The 23,579-nt window shown below is 43.9% G+C and overlaps 1 protein-coding gene across 1 annotated transcript; it reads left to right on the plus strand.

The window, feature by feature from the left end:
• Positions 1 to 2,290: 2,290 nt before the first annotated feature.
• LOC309564415 (uncharacterized protein) lies at positions 2,291 to 19,976 on the plus strand (the record flags this gene model as incomplete). The annotated part of the gene is made up of 7 exons (XM_082269045.1): positions 2,291 to 2,434; positions 4,263 to 4,404; positions 10,593 to 11,726; positions 18,714 to 18,965; positions 19,413 to 19,556; positions 19,664 to 19,807; positions 19,903 to 19,976. The coding sequence occupies exons 1-7, from the start codon at positions 2,342 to 2,344 to the stop codon at positions 19,974 to 19,976; spliced, it is 1,983 nt and encodes a 660-aa protein (XP_082125171.1). The 5' UTR covers positions 2,291 to 2,341.
• Between the last annotated feature and the right edge of the window lie 3,603 nt (positions 19,977 to 23,579).

The raw sequence follows: 23,579 nt of genomic DNA on the forward strand, positions 1-23,579 counted from the left end.
CAGTCAGCAAAAAAATAGGATAGATGAGGAGGCCAAGCACTTCACAGCAAAATGAATGAGAAGTAGACAGGAGTTGTATGGGCTCTGTGTGCACTGCCCGTCACAACCCCTCTCTTTCAGTCTAGAATCCTGCCTCCATTTGTCAGTATTGTTGGATATTGGTGGCAGGGCCAGATATCTGCCAACTGTTATTGTTGGACTTCTGCACAAATCTAAACATGGACTGGTTTATAGACTGGATACATCCTAAATATAGAACCATTTATCTAACTGTCCACGAAGAGCCTCTGGTTTATAGACCAGATACATCCTAACTATAGAACCATTTATCCAACTGTCCATCCAGAGCCTCTGGTTTATAAACCGGATACATCCTAAATATAGAACCATTTATTCAACTATCCATCCAGAGCCTCTGGTTTATAAACCGGATACATCCTAAATATAGAACCATTTATCCAACTGTCCATGAAGGGCTTTTGGTTTATAAACCAAATACACCCTAAATATAGAACCATTTATCCAACTGTCCATCCAGAGCCTCTGGTTTATAGACCAGATACTTCCTAAATATAGAACCATGTATCCAACTGTCCATCCAGAACCTCTGGTTTATAGACCAGATACATCCTAAATATAGAACCATTTATCCAACTTTCCATCCAGGGCCTCTGGTTTATAGATCGGACACCTCCTAAATATAGAATCATTTATCCAACTGTCCATAAAGAGCCTCTGGTTTATGAACCAAATACATCCTAAATATAGAACCATTTATGCAACTGTCCATCCAGAGCCTCTGGTTTATAGACCAGATGCATCCTAAATAAATATAGAAGCATTTATCCAACTGTCCATCCAGAGCCTCTGGTTTATAGACCAGATACATCCTAAAAATAAAACCATTTATCCAACTGTCCATCCAGAGCCTCTGGTTTATAGACCAGATACTTCCTAAATATAGAACCATTTATCCAACTGTGCATGTGGAGTTGCTGCATTGTAGAAAAGACGCATAATAAATATAGAGATGGAGATCTTTTCTTTCTTAGGGTTGCCACCTCATCCCTTTAAAGCGGTAGTATCCCGCTTTTTGACACTTTTACCCACAGGTAAGCCTATAATAAGGCTTACCTGTAGGTACAATTAATAGATATTTGCAGTGCATGCAGCCGCTCACGCGAGCGGCGCATGCACTCTGAAGGTCTGGGGGGGACCTTCCGTTTTCCTTGCCGGGAGCTTGCCAGAAAATCACTCCCGCGCACATGCGCGGGAGTGACGTCATCGCGGCTCTGGCCAGTCACAGCGCCGGAGCCGCCGAACCCGGAAGAGACGCCAAGGGATCATGGCAGCTCCCGCAGCGATGTCCGGGGGTCCTTGTCGTGGCTTCGTTCTAAGGTAAGTAATGCATAATGAGCTAGTATGCGATGCATACTAGCTCATTATGCCTTTGTCTTGCATGTTTTTTTTTTTTTTTCGGGTTTACAACCGCTTTAAACCAGTACACACATTAATTACACAGGTTCTGTGGCTGATTGGGAGGTAATTAAACTCACTTTGTGCCTTATGTGTATTATATCAGCCTCAAAACCTATGTAATTAATGCGTGCCCTGGTTTAAAGGGATGAGGTGGCAACCCTATACATCGAGTAGAAAGTGGAAGATAGGAGGAGTGTGAATGTACAGACACAGGAAGTGATACCACAGCTGGGGAGGAAGTGATGTCAGATGTAGACAGGAAGTGATAGATTTACAGGAAGTGATGTAACTATGGAATGGGAAATTATCTAGGCATCTAAGAAAGAAAGTCCTGGTTGAGAGGTGAGGAAGTAGAGAGAAGATGTTTTTGGAACCGGCAGCAGAGGACGTAACAACATTATAATTTTTTTAGAAAGACACAAAGATCTCTACAAGGAGGTCATGATGGAGAATCAGCCGCCCCTCACATCACCGGGTAAGAGGAGAATTTATTGTAAAGGAGAGAGCAGTACGGAGGATCCACCTAGATCCCCCATCATCTGATAAACACATAGAAACAATGTATTCAGTCAGTGTGTGTGTTTCCTACAGATGGATCCAGTAATGGGAACCCACCAGAGAGATGTCCCCGTCCTCTGTATTCCCGGGATTCCACACAGGAAGATCACACCATCCCTCACCATCATCAGGTAGGTGGGAATGAGCAATTAGAACTCAAATACGTTGTAGAATTCTACGCTTTGAAATAACAATCTTCTATTTAATCTCTTGTTGACTTTTATAAATCTGTTTTATCGTATTTGGGGTTTAGGGTGAAGATCTGAAAGACATCAAAGTTGAGGTTAAAGTGGAAAAAGAAGAGATGTTTGGGGATCAGCAGTCTATGGAGGAGGGGAGTCCTCTGAATTCTCGGGATTCCACACAGGAAGATCACACCATCCCTCACCATCATCAGGTAGGTGGAAATAAGCAATTAGAACTCAAATCGAATTCTACACCTTGAGACAACATTCTTCTATGTCATCTCTTGTTTCCTTTTACAAATATGTTCTATCATATTTGCATTTTAGGGCGAAGAACTGAAAGACATCAAAGTTGAGGTTAAAGTAGAAAAAGAAGAGATGTTTGGGGATCAACAGTCCATGGTAGAGGGTGGTCCTCTGAATTCCCTGGATTCCACACAGGAAAATCACACCATCCCTCACCATCATCATAAGGTAGATGGGACTGAGCAATTGCAACTCAAATGTATTCTAAGCTATGAGATGATATTATGCTATTAAATCTCTTGCTCCTATTTTTTTATTTTTCTTTCATCTTTGGTGTCAAGGGTGAGAGATTTCCCCCTCCTCGATGTTCCTGGGATTCCATACAGGAGGATCACACCATCCCTCACCATGATCAGGTAGGTAAGGCTGGGCATCTAGACCTAAATATGTATGCTAAGCCATGAGATGACGTTATTCTATGTAGTCTCTTGTTTTACTTTGACATCTGAAGTGCAGCCTTTGTTACCCATCCCCCCCCACCCCCATCCTCGTTTCTAGCTCCTTTGAACGCCCTACATTTTTCATCCCCCATTTTTATTTTTTTAATATACATTCCTTTTCTCTGTGGGTTTTAACCACTTTACCGCTGAGTACCGTAGTACTACTGCGGCAAAGTGGCTCTTGTAGGTCTGACGACGTAGACCTACGTCGCCAGACTCCTCCCCTGTAGGCAGCGCTCGCGCGCCGCCGGAGGCGCGCTCCCGCTGTTTTCAGTCACAGCGGGAGTCGGGCCAGGGGAGGAGCAGCGGCGATCGCCGCTGCTCTGCCCCGATCGTCGTGGAATCCAGTTTGGAGATCCGCCCGCTTGTGTAAACAGAGCGGGCGGATCTCCTCAGTGACAGGGAGTGACAGATCGGACTGTTCAGCATAGCTGGACATCCGATCTGTCCCTGTCTCACTCAGTCACCTCCCCCCCCCACACGTCAGTAAGCACCAGGCATACATTAACCCCTCCCTCTCCAATAAAATTAACCCCTTCCCTGCCAGTGTCATTTTTACAGTAACAGTGCATATATATAGCACTGATTACTGCAGTAATGTCACTGGTACCCCCAAAAGTGTCAAAAATGTCAGTCAGGGGTCCGATCTGTCCGCCGCAATGTCGCAGTCCCGCAAAAAAAATCGCAGATCGCCGCCATTACGCGTTAAAAAGAAAAACACCAAAAATGACATAAATCTTTCCCTTTGTTAGTAAACGCAATAACTTTTGCGCAAACCAATCAAAATACGCTTATTGCGATTTTTTTTTTTTACCAAACATGGGTAGCAGAAAACAAATTGGCCAAAAATTTAAAAAAAAATTGTTTTTTACATCTTTTTTGGGGGGAATTTCCTATAAAAAAATGTTAAAAATATTGTTATTTTTTCAAAATAAACGCTCTTTTTTTTGTTTATAGCGCAAAAAGTAAAAATCGCACAGGTGATCAAATACCACCAAAAGAAAGCTCTGTTTGTGGGAAAAAAAGGACGTAAACTTTGTTTGGGTACGGCGTCGCACGACCACGCAATTTTCAGTTAAAGTCGCACAGCGCCGAATCGCAAAAAGTGGCCCAGACGTAAGACAGCAAAATGCTCTAGTGGTAAAGTGGTTAAGCTCAGTCACATGTCATCACGGGTCCTCTTCCTCCTTGTGCTCTTCCAAAAGAGGGTGCATACTGAATGACGTGTCATTTGTGTCTTTTATATCTGCCTTGAGATGACTTTAATAGATGTTTTCCATTATTTTTGGTGTAGGGTGAAGAACAGATTGATATAAAAACTGAGGTTAAAGAAGAAGAAGTAGAGATGTATGTGGGGGGTGATCAGCCGTCCACGGAGGAGGTTGGGATGATTATGAAAAGTGAACAGGAGGACATTTCTCTACCTATCCACACACGTAAGTATAGACACTATGGAAGAAACGGGTCACAGTCTCCTTTTATTTCAGTGTGTGTATAGGGAGGGAAAGGATCCTGTTTTTCAGGCAGGGAGAGCAGAGTGTTTTGCAGTTTTTCAGACAGTGCAGTAAGACATTGCTAGCAGTTAGGCCAGGGAGAGAGATTTGTGCTTTTTACAAGTTAAGAGATCAGATAGTGAAGTATATTCAGTAGTGCATACCATAGACCATATACCATACATAGATCTCTATCTAAATATAGGGCTATTGATTACATAATATCAGGTCATTGAGTATCTTATAGGTCACTTGCGTATATCTATCTGATCTCTATCTATATATAGGGCTATTGATTACATCATATCAGGTAATTGAGTATCTTATCGGTCACTTGCGTATACCCTATATAGATCTGATCTCTATCTATATATAGGACTATCAATTAGATCATATCAGGTCATTGAGTATCCTATCGGACACTTGCGTATACTGTATATCGATCTGATCTTTATCTATATATAGGGCTATTGATTACATCATATCAGGTCATTGAGTGTCTTATCGGTCACTTGCGTATACCCTATATCCATCACATCTCTATCTATATATAGGGCTATCAATTAGATCATATCAGGTCATTGAGTATTTTATCGGTCACTTGCGTATACCCCATATTGATCTGATCTCTATCTATATATATGGCTATTAATTAGATCATATCAGGTCATTGAGTATCTATCAGTCAGTTGCGTATACCCTATATTGATCTCTATTCACATCATGTCCGAAAGACCGACAAGGAGAGGCAGATGCTCACAGGCCACGAAAAGAGGGCAAGCAGCCTCTGTGTCCACAGTGAAAAGTGGTGGTCACAGTCGACATGGTGCATCCTCTGCAGGCGGGGCACGCCCGTCCTTTATTTTCGGTGCTGCCTGTGTTATTCAGCCACAACATGTGGAAGAGTTGGTGGAGTGGATAAATAAGCCGTCCTCGTCCTCTGACACCCACATTCACAGTAGTTTGCCTTCCACCGCAGCTACCAAAGCGGCCCGTTCCACAGGCTCCTTCTCCACAGCTACTCCTGTCGCCCCATCATCATGCACGGAGGAGTCACCTGAACTTTTCGATCATAGTATCAGTGACATGCTGCTGGAGAATGCGCAGCAATTTGAAAGCTATGATGTTGGTTCCCAGGTTGATGAATGGAATAACGTCAGCCTAGAGAGAGGGGGTCACAATGTCGGACAGGAAACTAGCAGTCATGTTCCCACAGCTGCAGCATACTGCCAAGTTTGCTCCAGTGACGAGGAGGGAGGGGATGATGAGGTCACTAACTGTACTTGGGTGCCTGACTGGATAGAGGAGGAAAGTGAGGGGGGGGGGAGGAGGCACAACTCCAATGAGGCAGGATGTGCTTCAGGGGCCACCATAGGAGTAGCCAACCAATTGCATCACAGCACAGAGCTCCACAGAAGCAGGGTGCTGCAAACTCCCCGCTGACTCCCAAAAGTTCATTAGTGTGGGGTTTTTTCAGCACATGTGCAGTAGACCGCAGCGTTGTTGTTTGCAACATCTGCCTGAAGCGGATAAAGCGTGGCCAGAACACCAGCCGCTTGGGCACCACATTCTTGGCAAGGCATATGACGACCTGACATGCAGTCCGTTGGCAACCCCACTGAAAGAGCCACAAGATCAAAACAAGCATGCTGCACCTTGCTTCTCATCTGGGATCTCTAATCCTATACCTCATGTCTTCTCAAATACCTGCATTGAGAGGGATGATGGTATAGCAATGAGTAGCACAGAGACTTGCACCCAATGTGCTAGCAGTACACCACCACTTGATTTGAGCAGCAGGCAAATTTCACTACCCCAGTTGCTTAACCGTAGAAAGAAATACTGTCCCAGCCATCCACATGCTCAGCGTCTTAATGCTAGCCTGGCCAAATTGCTAGCAATACAATTGCTGCCTTTTCATCTGGTAGACCAGGGGCCGGGAACCTTTTTGGCTGAGAGAGCCATGAACACCACATATTTTCAAATGTAATTCCGCAAGAGCCATACACTATATTTCAGGGGTCGGGAACCTTTATTTAGTATTCATATTCATGGGCCACAGCTATACAGTGAGTAGATGGAGCCATGTGAAAGTGCCTGGAGTCCGGTCGGGAAGAGAGCAGAGCAGGCAGGTATCCAATGAAGCGCCTGCAGGCCTGCGAGTGATGGAGGTGAGTATAGGCCCTGAGAAAATGGCGGCCAGACGCTGAAAGCTGCAGAAGTGGATGTGAGAGGCAGCTACCGCGGGTCCCCGGGTGTCAGAGGGGAAGGAGATCGTGTCTGTCAGGGCACAGGAAGTGGATGGCAGGTCTCCTTACTGGGCAGTGATTGCCAAGGCCCTCAGATGCACAGCACACGAGCCAGCGGCGGTACCGCGAGTAGGCCACGGGGTCCGTAGTGCAGCAATCTGGTCACCCAAAGACTAACTGAGGCTAGCGGTGGTTAGCCCACAAAGTGTACTGTCGATGGGTGCAGAAATCTCCTTGGCACTGGGCACAGCTACGCGGATGGCACTAGATGAAGTGGTAGACGCGGCAGAGCTATGGGACTACGCGTCCAGCGCGGCTCACGTCCGGGCACGTCCCCCTTTATTAAAGATTTGTCTGCGAGCCAGAGGCAGCCATCAAAAGAGCCATGTCTGGCTTGCGAGCCATAGGTTCCCTACCCCTGTGGTAGACTCTGCTCCCTTTCGGGAATTTGTCTGTCTAGGGGCTAGGAGTCACACTGGGGCAGAGATTCTGTCAGCTCTATAGGGGCAGGCTCAGAGATGGTTGACGCCATGACAGCTTGAGCCAGGAATGGTTGTATGCGACGATGACACCAACCTTCTCTCCGCCCTCCGTCAGGGACAATTGACACATGTTCCATGCTTGGCACATGTCCTAAATCTGGTGGTACAGTGTTTCTTGACCAGATAACCGGGCTTCCAAGATCTCCTGAGGCAGGCCAGAAAAGTCTGTGGCCCTTTCCGGCGTTCATACCATGCCATCGCTTGCTTATTTGAAATTCAACGGGAATTCAACCTTCCCACCAACTTCCTCATTTGTGACATGCCCACCAGGTGGAACTCAACATTGGCAATGCGGCAGCATCAATAAGTACCTGTGTGGCACAAGGACAGGGTCAGGGGAGCTTGTTTTTTTTTCTCCATGCCAGTGGCTTTTGATAAAGGATGCATTCATCGTCCTGTCACCATTCGAGGAGGCCACAAGGATGGTGAGCAGGGATGATGCATGCATCAGTGACACTATCCCTCTAGTCCAGTGTTTCTCAACTCCGGTCCTCAGGGCACACTAAAGCCCCGTACACACGTACCGATCGTCGGCGAACGATCGGCCGTCTTTTGTCCCCGGGCTGTCGGTGTCTGTTGAAAAGTGCAAAGACAGCACAAGAATTTTGTCCGCCGACTACAGCCGACTGCAGAAGTGATGTCATGTAATAGTTAACTTTCCCTGTGTTTTTTCTTTTCTGAGCATGCCCAGTCTTGCAAATCTGCGGTCTGTCGGCCGAATTCTGTACTGACTGGCGAACAATCGGCCGCTCTGGTGTCGGCATACAAAAATTTTAATGCTTGCATGACAGATTCTTGTCGGCAGAATGTGCGCTGACGGCTGTCGGAGGCATCATACTAACAAGCGTACAATCGGCAGATCGGTCGTCGGCCGACGCTTGTCTGCGGACGATCGGTACGTGTGTACGGGCCTTTACAGGCCAGGTTTGCAAGAAAACTGAAATACATCACAGGTGATATCATTTGCTACTCAGTGATTGCAGTATTCTAGTCTGCGTCTCCCCAAGGTGATAGCTAAAATCTGGCCTGTTAGTGTGCCCGGAGGACCGGAGTTGAGAAACACTGCTCTAGTCTACCTGCTGGAGCACATGCTTTGTGGAATCATGGACAGGGCACTTGAGGCAGAACAGTGGGAGGAAGAGGAGGACTTCCTTTCCTCACAAGGCCCCCTTTATGCAGATATCCTTGCAGGGACACAAAACACAGAGGATGAAGAGGATTGCGGCAGCATGGATGTAGAGGATAGCATACAGCAGTCTTCAAGGGATGGTTTTGATACCCCAGAAACCCCAGGAGTTGTACGTGGTGGGGAGAGGTTGCTCCTGCTGACAATGTTATCTTTAGTGACCCAGAGAACTCAGAAGCTCATGCCTCCTCCAACTTACGTTGCATGGGTTCCCTGATTCTGCAAAGCCTGCGAAAGGACCTGAGGATTCGTGCTATGAAGGAGAGGGATAATTACTGGTTGGCAACCCTACTTGATCCACCTTACAAGGGTAAAGTTGCAGAGCTCATCCTGCTTTCGCAGAGGGAACATAGGATGCAACATCTTGAGGAGGCCTTGAAAAACAATTTGTGTACCACCTTTCCAGACACTGGGAGGTTAACATTCTCTGGACGTGTTTCTGAGGCATTGTTCAGCCAAAAGAGGAGCGGTGGAGAAGGCGGCTGGCTGACCGATGCCTTTTAAACATTCTTTTGTCCTCAGCAGCACCCAGCGCTGTTAGGTTTAAGCAACCATCGTCAGCGTCTCCACCATATGGTGCAGGATTATCTAGGCGCATAAGCAGACTTGGAGACCTTTCTGGGTTACTGGGTCTTGAGGATGGACCACAGGCCAGAACTTGCTCAATATGCAATGGAGCTCCTGGCCTGTCCTGCTTCCAGCATGCTTTCCGAAGGGACATTCATTGCTGCTGGAGGTTTTGTGACGGACAAAAGAGTGTGTCTATCCACAGACTCTGTTGACCAGCAGACTTTTATCAAAATTAACCAGTCCTGGATCAACAAGAGCTATTAAGCCCCTGATGCTGATGTAACTGATTGAATTTGCTAGAGGTCTGCCATCCTTTGAAGACTGCATATGCTGCCTATCCTATTCCTCTACCTTTATTCTGCTAGCTTCCAATAACATTTTTGGTTTAGGTCACCACCCACCCCCAAGTCCTAATTTTTCTGCACTTGTATGACAGGTGCATACAATGTAAATGTTGTATGTCATTTTTAACAGCAGGGCCTGTCCCTGTGCCCAGCAAGGGTAACTGTGAGGGGTTACTGTGTTCAGGCACCATTAACACCAAAGGCCCAATTTTTTGCAGCTGTATGACAAGTACATGCGATTTCAAATTTGTATGGAATTCTTACCAGCAGGTCCTGTTCCTGCGCCCAGCAAGAGTAACTGTGAGGGGTTACGGTGTTCAGGCACCACCAACACCAAAGGCCCAATTTTTGGCACCTGTGTAGTACATGCAATTTCAAATTTGTATGGAATTCTTACCAGCAGGTAACGTTCCTGCGCCCAGCAAGAGTAACTGTGAGGGGTTGCGGGGTCCAGGCACCACCAACAGCAAAGGCCCAATTTTTGTCACCTGTATGACAAGTATATGCTATTTTCAAATTTATATGGAATTGTTAGCAGCAAGGCCCTTTCCTGCGCCCAGCAAGAGTAACTGCGAGGGGTTGTGGTGTTCAGGCACCACCAACAACTAAGGACCAATTTTTCTGCACCTCTATGACAAGTACATGCGATTTGATATTTGTAAGTATATTTGTATATGACATGTTTTCCTTTAGAAATGTCAGTATTAGTGCAGCAGGCTACATACATCATAGAGATGCACTACTTTACAGGCACATTCAGAGGACCCCCCCAGGCACGATATTTGAAGGAATTTGTAATTTTTATCGTTTCACTTTAAGCCTCATTAAAATCAGTAAATCAGTGCTCCTTTTAAAAACGATCATTTTTAAAAATTTTTCTTTTATTGCTACATGTTCCCCAGGTCAGTACCCGAACCCAAATACACTTTTTTTAGGGCAATAACTTGCATTTAAGCCTTCAAAATGAGGCCGTTTGATTTTCAAGGTTCGAGTCCCATAGACTTCAAAGGAGTTAGTTTGTTTGAACAAACTTTTCCTCTGTTCATGGCGTTCTGGTGCGAACCGAACCGGGGGGGCATTTGGCTCATTAAAAAAAAATATATATATATATATATATCTAGTTACATGGAGAACACATTTATCAGACCCCCATATATATTTACTCACCACTGCTAGGGAGGTGGAGCTAAAACTCCAGTTATTTGTGACCAACTGACATTTCTACATTGCTTTCCAACAGATGGCTGTGATGTCAGGAATTCCTCAGAGAGACATCTTCTATTATCTGCTGATTGTAAGTCAGAAGATAATGTCATCACACAGGATCCTCCAGGAGGAAATCCAAATACACAAAATATCCATCACAGACCTTCCTGTCCGGAGACATCAATGGATCCATCTGATCAGGGGGAATCTTCTCCCCAATCACATACTATGATTGCAAATATCCATTTAGGATCTCACACTGCAGATAGATCAACAGATCCTTCTAATCCTAAGGAAACCTCCTTACCCCATGAAAGAGTTCACAAAGGTGAGAACCTATTCTCATGTTCAGAGTGCGGGAAATCTTTCCATAAAAAAAGCATTCTTGGTATACATCAGAGAATTCACACGGGAGAACGTCCTTATTCATGTTCAGAGTGCGGGAAATGTTTCACTCAGAGGGGAGCGCTTACTAGACACCAGAAAATTCACACGGGTAAGCGTCTCTATTCCTGTTCAGAGTGTGGGAAATGTTTTACTCAGAAAAGACATGTTGTGTATCACCAGAATCGTCACATGGATGAGCGTCCTTATTCATGTTCAGAGTGTGGGAAATCTTTTGCTAACAAAGGAGACCTTGTTAAACATGAAAGAATTCACACGAATGAGCGTCCTTTTTTATGTTCAGAGTGCGGGAAATCTTTCACTCGTAAAGTAAGCCTTCATGCACACCAGAGAATTCACACGGGTGAGCTTCCTTATTCATGTTCAGAGTGCGGGAAATCTTTCACTCAAAAAAGACACCTTGTGCATCACCAGAAACGTCACACAGGTGAGCGTCCTTATTCATGTTCAGAGTGCGGGAAATCTTTCACTCAGAAAGGAGTTCTTGTTAAACATCAGAAAATTCACACAGGTGAGCGTCCTTATTCATGTTCAGAGTGCGGGAAGTCTTTCACTGAGAAAGATGCCCTTCTTAAACATCAGAGAATTCACACAGGTGAACGTCCTTATTCATGTGCAGAGTGTGGGAGATCTTTCACTACGAAAGGAAACCTTGTGCAACATCAAAGAGTTTACATGGGTGGGCATCCTTTTTCGTGTTCAGAGTGCGGGAAATCTTTTACTAGGAAAGGCATCCTTCTACAGCACCAGATAATTCATATGGGTGAGCTTTCTTAAAGGGATATTAAACTCCTATTGTTTTTTTGTATTAAAATAACAAACATGTTATACTTGCCTGCTCTGTGTAATGGTTTTGCACAGAGCAGCCCGGATCTTCCTCCTCTAAGCCCCCCCCGCGCTCCTGGCCCCTTCCTCTTGCTGAGTGCCCTCAGCTTGTTATGGGGTCACCCAAGCAGGCTTGTTCCCCAGCTGCAGCTCCATTTAGACATTGAGCCTTGGCCCGCCCCCCTTTCTATCCCCATTACCTCACTGGCTGTGATTGACAGCAGCCAATGGCTCCTGCTGCTGCTTCAGCCAATGTGGAGTAAGAGTCCCTGGAGAGCCGAGGCACTCATGCACATCACTGGATGGAGATAGTGGAAGAAGAACTGCCAGAGAATGTAGTGCGGATAGTGGGGGTGACCTTTCATAGAATGGGTGGACAGTGGAGGGACAGCTGCTAAAGAATAAAGTGTGGATGGTGGGAGGAGAGCTGTCGGAGAATGCAGTGTGGATAGTGGTAGGAGAGCTGGAAGAGAATGTAGTGTGGATGGTGGAGGAGAGCTGTCGGAGAATGTAGTGTGGATGGTGGGGGAGAGCTGTCGGAGAATGTAGTGTGGATGGAGGGGGAGAGCTGTCGGAGAATGTAGTGTGGATGGTGGGAGGAGAGCTGTCAGAGAATGTAGTGTGGATGGTGGGAGGAGAGCTGTCGGAGAATGTAGTGTGGATGGTGGAGGAGAGCTGTCGGAGAATGTATTATGGATGGTGGAGGAGAGCTGTCGGAGAATGTAGTGTGGATAATGGAGGAGAGCTGTTGGAGAATGTAGTGTGGATGGTGGAGGAGAGCTGTCGGAGAATGTAGTATGAATGGTGGAGAGAAAGCTGTCGGAGAATGTGGTGTGGATGGTGGAGGAGAGCTTTCAACATTTTCTCGTGGACCAGCAGTGGTTGGCGACCGTTGTTATAGAGTAACCGGTGGATGTATATAGCCCAACCCAAAAATACTTCTGATGTTTATGATGCTGTGATCTTTAAACTAGATAATTTTCTGATGGTGGCCAGGCTGTCATACCTCGTCATTGGAAGTCTTCTGGGATCCCATCCATTTTAGAATGGAGAGGGTAGCTTAGATGCTATCATGAATTTGAAATCTATACTAGCAGTTGAGCATGATAGACTGGATAATTATTCTAGTACACGGGCCGCTTGGAGTGTTTTCCGTAATTCAGGAGTGTCATGTTACTACATGTAAAAGTAAACAGTACCGGGGATGGACTAAATTATGGAAACCCCAGGCAAAATAATGAAATCATTACCTAATATGGTGCTTGACCACATTTGGTATCCAATACGCCTTGAATTCTCCTAAGAATTGACAAATATGAGCCTTGGATGGTGGATAATAAAATCTGATACCACTCTTCATGCAAAAATCCTTCCAATTCCCTCAGAGATGCCGGAGATGGAAAACGAGCCTGAACCTTGTTCTCCAAAAATAACTTTGTGATATTTTCTCTAGTTTATATTTACTGTATACCATTGTTCTATATTTGTATTTGTTAATATGTAATAAAGACCTAATACTGTAGTATTGAAAGATTTAGATATGTTTTATTATAATTTTGCTTGGAAAAACGAATCAAATTAGATTGAAACAAAAACGGGAACCTATACACCCCTCACATTTTTGTAAATATTTTATTATATCTTTTCATGTGACAACACTGAAGAAATGACACTTTGCTACAATGTAAAGTAGTGAGTGTACAACTTGTATAACCACTTTGTGACTGCCGCCCGACTGTATATGGCGGCAGTCAGCCCCTCACAGGCAAAGTGACGTATGGGTACGTCACTAGCCTGTGAGGCTCTAGGGAGCGAGCGCGCGCCTCCGGGGGCGCGCTCCCGGAACACACCCCCCCGCGCCAGTGAGCGATTCTAAACATGAACTGGTTTCCACCGAATACATCCTAAATATACAGTCATTTATCCAACTGTCCACCCAGCCTCTGGTTTATAGTCCAGATACATCCAAAATATAGTGACATTAATCCAACTGTCAATCCAGGAATTTCTGGTTCATATACGAGATACATCCTAAATATAGACATTTATCCAACTGTTAATCCATCCTGAACCTCTGGTTTATAGTTCAGACACATTCTATATATAGAGCCATTTATCCAACTGTCCATCTAGAGCCTCTGGTTTACAGACCAGATACATCCTAAATATAGAACCATTTACCAAAAATTTACTCCAGAGCTTCTGGCTTATAGACCAGATACATCATAAATATAGAGCCATTTATCCAACTGTCCATCCAGAACCTCTGGTTTATAGACCAGATACATCCTAAATATAGAACCATTTACCAAAAATTTACTCCAGAGCCTCTGGTTTATAGACCAGATACATCATAAATATAGAGCCATTTATCCAACTGTCCATCCAGAACCTCTGGTATATAGACCAGATACATCCTAAATATAGAACCATTTTATCCAACTGTCCATCCAGAGACTCAGGCTTATAGACCATTTACATAAATAAATATAGAAAAATGTATTAAACTGGCCATTCAGGGCCCTGGTTTATAGACCAGATACCAGATACATTGAAAATATACAACCATTTATCCAACTGTCCATCCAGATCTTCTGATTTTTAAATCAGTTACATTGTGAATATTGAGCCATTTATCCAACTGCCCATCTGGAGTTGCTGGATTGGAGAACAGACACATAATAAATATAGAGATGAAGATCTTTTCCTATTATATCGAGTAGAACACGGAGACAGGAGGAGTGTGATTGCATAGACACAGGAAGTGAAACCACAGCTGGAGAAGAAGTGATGTCAGGTGCACCCGGAAGTGATAGAAAGACAGGAAGTGATGTAACTAAGGAACAGGAAGTGTTTTAGGGGGTCTGAAAAAGGACATCCTGGGTGAGGTGAGTTGTGAGGAAGTAAAGAGAAGACGTTTTTAGAACTGGCAGCAGAGAAGGTAATAACATAATATATTTAGAAGGACACAGGGATCTCTACAAGGACATCATGATGGAGAATCAGCCACCCCTCACATCACCGGGTAAGAGGAGACTTTATTGTAAAGGAGAGAGCAGTACGGAGGATCCACCTAGATCCCCCATCATCTGATAAACACATAGAAACAATGTATTCAGTCAGTGTGTGTGTTTCCTACAGATGGATCCAGTAATGGGAACCCACCAGAGAGATGTCCCCGTCCTCTGTATTCCCGGGATTCCACACAGGAAGATCACACCATCCCCCACCATCATCAGGTAGGTGGTACTGAGCAACTAGAACCCAAATACCTTGTAAAATTCTACTCTTCGAGATAACAGTCTTCTATTTCATCTCTTGTTTCCTTTTCTGTTCTCTTATATTTGGGGTTTAGGGGGAAGAACTGAAAGACATCAAAGTTGAGGTTAAAGTGGAAAAAGAAGAGATGTTTGGGGATCAGCAGTCTATGGAGGAGGGGGGTCCTCTGTATTCCCAGGATTCCACACAGGAAGATCACACCATCCCTCACCATTGTCGGGTAGGTGGGACTGAGCAATTAGAACTCAAATAGAATTCTACACCTTGAGATAACATTCTTCTATGTCATTTCTTGTTACCTTTTACAAGTACATTCTATCATATTTGGAGTTTAGGGTGAAGAATTTAAAGACATCAAAGCTGAGGTTAAAGTAGAAAAAGAAGAGCTAGGGGATCACCAGTCTATGGTAGAGGTTGGTCCTCTGTATTCCCGGGATTCCACACAGGGTGATCACACCATTCCCCATCAAAATCAGGTAGATGGGACTGAGCAATTACACCTCAAATGTATTCTAAGCTATGAGATGATATTTTTCTATGAAATCTCTTGCTCTATTTAATTATTTTTCTTTCATCTTTGGGGTTTAGGGTGAGAGATTTCCCCCTTCTCTGTGTTCCTGGGATTCCATACCAAAGAATCACACCATCCCTCACCATAAGGTAGGTAGGACTGAGCATCTTGACCTAAATATGTATTCTAAGCCATGAGATGACGTTATTCTATGTAGTCTCTTGTTTTACTTTGATATCTGAAGTGCAGCCTTTGTTACCCACACCCCCCTCATCCCCGTTTCTAGCTCCTTTGAGCGCCCTAAATTTTTCATCCCTCATTTTATATTTTTTTAATATACATTCCTTTTCTCTGTGAGTTTTAAGCTCAGTCAAATGTCATCACGAGTCCTCTTCCTCCTTGTGTTCTTCCAACGTAGGGTACATACTGAGTAACGTGTCATTTGTGTCTTTTCTATCTGTCTTTAATTGACGTTAGTAGATTTTTTCCATTATTTTTGGTGTAGGGTGAAGAGCAGATTGATATAAAAACTGAGGTTAAAGAAGAAGAAGTAGAGATGTATGTGGGGGGTGATCAGCCTTCCACGGAGGAGGTTGGGATGATTATGAAAAGTGAACAGGAGGACATTTCTCCGCTTATCAACACAAGTAAGTAACAGAGACAATGGAAGAAATCGGTCACAGTCTCATTATTCTTCTGAGTATAAGGATTGTAGTTTTAAGAAAAAATGTTAGATAATTATTAGATCTTCACATCATCCTGTAGGCAGTTTCTAAAAGGTTAAATATGTGTTTGTCTACTAAAAAAAAGTTATGAACAACGCCGCACAGCTCAGCCAAATCCAGTACATTGGTATTAGAGAGAGAGAGTGGAAATGCAATTGCATTTCTGTATATCATTCATATGGAACCTGGACAGAACTGTAAATATAATTTTATTCACTGAAGAACTTATTGGCTAACAGTAACCACCAGTGTTACTTTGGAAGAGAAGGTGATTTACAGTGTATTGGGGAGAACTGGGGAACAGAATTTACAATTTACCTTGATGTCATCTAGTGAAGTGTGATAAGAAGGAGCAGCCGGTTCTGGGCAGAGAGCATGGCGGTGGTGGATGACAGAGGTTTTCCAAGTAAAGTTACCTTGGCACGTGGCTGGGCCCCTACATTGGGGCCCACTGCAAAATAGAACCCTCCTAGGGACTGTGCCTGGAACCATGATGTGCAAGGCCTTGCAAAGTAGGTGTGATGATTCCTATCTTTGCCATGTGGTGAGTTGTAATACATGCCAAACTGGCCATCTCCATCCTTTTGGGTACTTTTAGGACCTGTAATCGTGTATGGCCTCATTGGTGGTGCACTGGAGTTGGCACATCTCGAGTATTGATCTGCTCATGTAATTTTTCACTAAACACATGCTTCTTGTACTGTATGCTTCACATGATTGCATCAAATTCATTACTTTATATTCCGGTAGGTAAAGTGCAGTCTTCCTACCACCTTTTCTATTTATTCAATTTTCATGGAGTGTGGAGTTTTACAATATTTAATATCCATGAATAGTTTATACACAAATACTGGTCCATCTCCATTCATCAATATAATGTCATGTTCGCAACAAATGAGGAGATACTGTACACCATATGAAAGGTCCATCTTCATTCTTTCATAGAAAGTCATGTTCCCAACAAATGAGGAGGAGATACTGTACACCATATGAAAGGTCCATCTCCATTCCTCAATATAACGTCATGTTCCCAACAAATGAGGTGGAGATACTGTACTGTAGGTAGGCAACCTTTGAGAGGTGGAGATCTAGCTGGTACTGCAAGCTGACTTGATCGACTAGTTTTAGGCCTAAATGTAGGGCAGTGTATAGAGGTCAGCAGTAGGTAGAGCAGTGTATAGGGGGTCAGTAATAAGTAGAGCAGAGTGCAGGAGACAGCAGTTTGTAGGACAGTCTTATATGTATGGGTGGTTCCTGCGCTATCCGAGGTCGTATATGTTTCCCTTCCTGCTGCTGCACCACAATACTGGTACCAGGAACCAGTCAATACAATAGTGCAATTTGGGTGGGTGGTGCGCTTCAGAAGTGGAAATGTAACTTATAAGGGTGTGGCTTAAAACATGGCTTAAAATGGTGAATATATAAAATAAAGACGTGTTCCTGTGATAAAATTGTGTATTCGTTAAATTATGCCGTGGTGATCAAACAAATTAAAATGTAAATAAACCATTACAATATATCTTCTATACAAAAAAAGTGCTGAGTACTTCAATTTCATAAAAAATCAGTAAATAAATAATCCGTTAATAAAGTATAAATATATAGATGGAGTTTCAAAACCAATTAAAGGTGCTTTGTGCTTTCTGAAATAAATAAATAAAGTGCACTGTTCAAGGTGTCCATTTATAAAAATCCAAAAATCAGGTACAATTCCCTTCAATAGCTTCAAAGAATAGTAAACGTGCTCTCATGCAAGAAATAAGGGTGTTGTGACTTGCTGCCTCCACCAGGTGTCACATCTAGGTGTTCTATATTCTCACCTCAATAAGGTGTATATTGCGCCTGTATGTAAAGCTTAGCCTCCGGGTAACATGTAGGCTTTTGCTAATTCCAGTCTCCTGTTTCGACCTCCGGGTGTTTTCCTGTCCTGTCCTTTCAGCTTTTGGGGTGTAATCTGTAATCTGGCTATCCCGGCCCGGGATGGACTCGGTGTGAACACTTTTCTGATTTTGGAGGGAGTACAGGAGCCCGACTGTGAGATCGGCATTTCCACTGACGGGGAGGAGGGGCTAAAACTCCAGTTATTTGTGACCAACTGACATTTTTTTACATTTCTTTCCAACAGATGGATGTGAGTCCAGAAATACCTCAGAGAGACCTATTATATTATTATTGTGCTATAATAATGTCATCATACAGGATCCTCCAGGAGGAAATCCAAATACACAAAATATCCATCACAGACCTTCCTGTCCGGAGACATCAATGGATCCCTCTGATCAGGGGGAATCTTCTCACCAATCACATACTATGATTGCAAATATCCATTTAGGATCTCACACTGAAGATAGGTCAACAGATCCTTCTAATCCCAAGGAATCTTCCTTACCTCATGAAGGGGTTGACAAAGGGGAGGATTTATTCTCATGTTCAGAGTGCGGGAAAGGGTTTTTTTATATAAGAGACCTTGCTAAACATCAGAAAATCCACATGGATGAGAGCCCCTATTCATGTTCAGAGTGCGGGAAAACTTTCACCAACAAAGGACAACTTTTTCGGCACCAGAGAGTTCACACGGGTGAGCGCCCTTATTCATGCTCAGAGTGCGGGAATTCTTTCACTCAGAAATTTAATCTTCAAAGACACCAGAAGCTCCACATAGGTGAGCGTCCCTATTCATGTTCAGAGAGTGGGAAATCTTTCACTCAGAAAGGAAACCTTGTGCAACACCAGAAAAGTCACACAAGTGAGCAACCCTATTTATGTTCAAAGTGCGGGAAATCTTTCACTCAGAAATTTAATCTTCAAAGACACCAGAAACTACACATGGATGAGCATCCCTGTTCATGTTCAGAGTGCGGGAAATCTTTCACTCAGGAAAAAAAATCCTTGTGCAACACCAGAAACATCACACGGGTGAGCATCCCTGTTCATGTTCAGAGTGCGGGAAATCTTTCCAAAAAAAAAGATCCTCTTGTTAAACATAACAAAATTCACACAGGTTAGCGTCCCTATTCATGTTCAGAGTGCGGGAAATCTTTAAAAAAAAAAGATCATATTGTTAGACACCAGAGAATTCACACAGGTGAGCGCCCCCATTTATGTTCAGAGTGCGGGAAATCTTTCACCAACAAAGGAGACCTTGTTATACATCTAAAAATTCCCATGAATGAGCATCCATATTCATGTTCAGATTGGGGGAAATCTTTCACACATAAGGAAAACCTTGATGAGCACCAGAGATTTCATACAGGTGAGCTTCCTTATTCATGTTCAGAGTGCGGGAAATGTTTCCCATTTTAATTGCTCTTCCTGCTCATCAGATAGTTCACACAGGTGAATGTCCTTATTTATGTTCAGAGTGCGGGAAATCTTTCACTAAGAAAGGAATCCTTGTGAAACATCAAAGATTTCATATGGATGAGCCTTCTTACTCATGTTCAGAGTGTGGAAAAGCTTTCATTCATAAAGGAGACCTTGTTAGACATCAAATAATTCACACAGGTGAGCATTCTTTTTAATGTTCACAGTTTGGGAAATGTTTCCCTTTAAAAAATACTCTTCTTACTCATCAAAAAAATTCACCTATTCATGTTCAGAGTGCGGGAAATATTTTACTAGGAAAGTCATCCTTGTGCAGCACCCGATAATTCATATGAGTGAAATTACTTAAAGGGATATTAAACTCTTATTGTTTTTTGTAATTAAAATAATAAACATGTTATACTTGCCTGCTCTGTGTAATGGACTTGCAAAGAGCAGCCCGGATCCTCCTCCTTTCAGCCCCCCCCCCCGGCACTCCTGGCCCCTCCCTCCTGCTGAGGGCCCTCAGCTTGTTATGGTGTCACCCAAGCGGGCTCATTCTCGAGCTGCGGCTTTGCGAGTCCATTCAGACATACAGCCTTGGCCCTCCCCCTCTCTCTCTCCTCATTAGCTCACTGGCTGTGATTGACAGCAGCTGATGGCTCCCGCTGCTGCTTCAGCCAAAAGTCCCTGGAGAGACCCGAGGCACTCGTGCACATCACTGGATTGAGATGGTGGAAGAAGAACTGCCAGTGAACGAAGTGTGGATAGTGGGGGTGACCTTTCATAGAATGGGTGGACAGTGGAGGGACAGCTGCTAAAGAATGTAGTGTGGATGGTGGAGGAGAGCTGTTGGGAATATAGTGTAGATGGTGGAGGAGAGCTGTCAGAGAATGTAGTGTGGATGGTGAGGGGAGAGCTGTCGGAGAATTTAGTGTGGATGGTGGAGGAGAGCTGTCGTGGAATGTAGCGTGGATTGTGGAGGAGAGATGTCGGAGAATGTAGTGTGGATGGTGAAGCAAGGCTGTCTGAGAATGTAGTGTGGATGGGGGGGGGAGAGCTGTCTGAGAATGTAGTGTGGATGGTGGAGGAGAGCTGTCGGAGAATGTAGTGTGGATGGTGGAGGAGAGCTGTCGTGGAATGTAGCATGGATGGTGGAGGAGAGATGTCAGAGAATGTAGTATGGATGGTGAAGCAAGGCTGTCTGAGAATGTAGTGTGGACGGTGGAGGAGAGCTGTCGGAGAATGTAGTGTGGATGGTGGAGGAGAGCTGTCGGACAATGTAGTGTGGATGGTGGAGGGAGAGCTGTCGGAGAATGTGGTGGGGATGGTGGGGGAAGAGCTGTCAGAGAATGTAGTGTGGATGGTGAAGGAGAGCTGTCGGAGAATGTAGTGTGGATGGTGGGGGGAGAGCTGTCAGAGAATGTAGTGTGGATGGTGGAGGAGAGCTGTCGGAGAATGTAGTGTGGATGGTGAAGGAGAGCTGTCGTGGAATGTAGCGTGGATGGTGGAGGAGAGCTGTCGGAGAATGTAGTGTGGATGGTGAAGGAGAGCTGTAGGAGAATGTAGTGTGGACGGTGGAGGAGAGCTGTCGGAGAATGTAGTGTGGATGGTGGAGGAGAGCTGTCGGAGAATGTAGTGTGGATGGTGGAGGGAGAGCTGTCGGAGAATGTGGTGGGGGAAGAGCTGTCAGAGAATGTAGTGTGGATGGTGAAGGAGAGCTGTCGGAGAATGTAGTGTGGATGGTGGAAGGAGAGCTGTCAGAGAATGTAGTGTGGATGGTGGGGGGAGAGCTGTCAGAGAATGTAGTGTGGATGGTGGAGGAGAGCTGTCGGAGAATGTAGTGTGGATGGTGAAGGAGAGCTGTCGTGGAATGTAGCGTGGATGGTGGAGGAGAGCTGTCGGAGAATGTAGTGTGGATGGTGAAGGAGAGCTGTAGGAGAATGTAGTGTGGATGGTGGAGGAGAGCTGTAAACATTTTTCTGTGGACCATCAGTGGTTGGCGACCGCTGTTATAGAGTAACCGGTAGATGTATATAGCCCAACCCCGAAATACTTTTGATGTTTATGATGCTGTGATCCATCAAACTAGATAATTTTCTGATGGTGGCCAGGCTGTCATACCTTGTCATTTGAAGTCTTCTGGGATCCCATCCATTTTAGAAAGGAGAGGGTAGCTTAAATGCTATCATGAATTTGAAATCTCTACTAGCAGTTGAGCATGATAGACTGGATAATTATTATAGTACATGGGCCGCTTGGAGTCTTTTCTGTAGCTCACAAGAGTGTCATGTTACTACATGTAAAAGTAAAAAGTACCGAGGATGGACAAAATTATGGAAACGCCAGGCAAAATAATGAAATCCTTACCTAATATGGTTTTGGACCACATTTGGTATCCAAGACGGTTTGAATTCTCCTGAGAGTTGACAAATATAAGCCTTGGATATAATAGAATCTGATACCACTCTTTGTGCAAAAAACCTTCCAATTCCCTCAGAGATGCCGGAGATGGAAAATGAGCCTGAACCTTGTTCTCCAAAAATAACTTTGTGATATTTTCTCTGGTTTATATTTATGTATACCATCGTTCTATATTTCTATTTGTTACTATATATTGAAGACCTAATACTGTAGTATTGAAAGATTTAAATATGTTTTATTATAATTTTGCTTGAAAAAACTAATAAAATCAGATTGAAACAAAAAAAATGGGAACCTATATTATGCACAAAATAGAGTAACTAGACCAGAATGATTTACAGTGATGTCAAATATGTAAATTTACTATGAAGGAGGATGAACAATATTAATGAAATGATTGTAACATATATTGGAAACTGTTTTAAAACATTGTTAAAAATGCATATATACAGTGCCTTGCGAAGTATTCGGCCCCCTTGAACTTTGCGACTTTTTGCCACATTTCAGGCTTCAAACATAAAGATATAAAACTGTAATTTTTGGTGAAGAATTAACAACAAGTGGGACACAATCATGAAGTGGAACGAAATTTATTGGATATTTCAAACTTTTTTAACAAATAAAAAACTGAAAAATTGGGCGTGCAGAATTATTCAGCCCCCTTAAGTTAATACTTTGTAGCGCCACCTTTTGCTGCGATTACAGCTGTAAGTCGCTTGGGGTATGTCTCTATCAGTTTTGCACATCGAGAGACTGAAATTTTTGCCCATTCCTCCTTGCAAAACAGCTCGAGCTCAGCGAGGTTGGATGGAGAGCGTTTGTGAACAGCAGTTTTCTGTTCTTTCCACAGATTCTCGTTTGGATTCAGGTCTGGACTTTGACTTGGCCATTCTAACACCTGGATATGTTTATTTTTGAACCATTCCATTGTAGATTTTGCTTTATGTTTTGGATCATTGTCTTGTTGGAAGACAAATCTCCGTCCCAGTCTCAGGTCTTTTGCAGACTCCATCAGGTTTTCTTCCAGAATGGTCCTGTATTTGGCTCCATCCATCTTCCCATCAATTTTAACCATCTTCCCTGTCCCTGCTGAAGAAAAGCAGGCCCAAACCATGATGCTGCCACCACCATGTTTGACAGTGGGGATGGTGTGTTCAGGGTGATGAGCTGTGTTGCTTTTACACCAAACATAACGTTTTGCATTGTTGCCAAAAGTTCAATTTTGGTTTCATATGACCAGAGCATCTTCTTCCACATGTTTGGTGTGTCTCCCAGGTGTGGCAAACTTCAAAGGACACTTTTTTTATGGATATCTTTAAGAAATGTCTTTCTTCTTGCCACTCTTCCATAAAGGCCAGATTTGTGCAGTATACGACTGATTGTTGTCCTATGGACAGAGTCTCCCACCTCAGCTGTAGATCTCTGCAGTTCATCCAGAGTGATCATGGGCCTCTTGGCTGCATCTCTGATCAGTCTTCTACTTGTATGAGCTGAAAGTTTAGAGGGACGATCAGGTCTTCGTAGATTTGCAGTGGTCTGATACTTCTTC

Source organism: Pelophylax lessonae, assembly GCF_965119305.1.
Source record: "Pelophylax lessonae genome assembly, chromosome: 9".
NCBI lineage: Eukaryota > Metazoa > Chordata > Amphibia > Anura > Ranidae > Pelophylax > Pelophylax lessonae.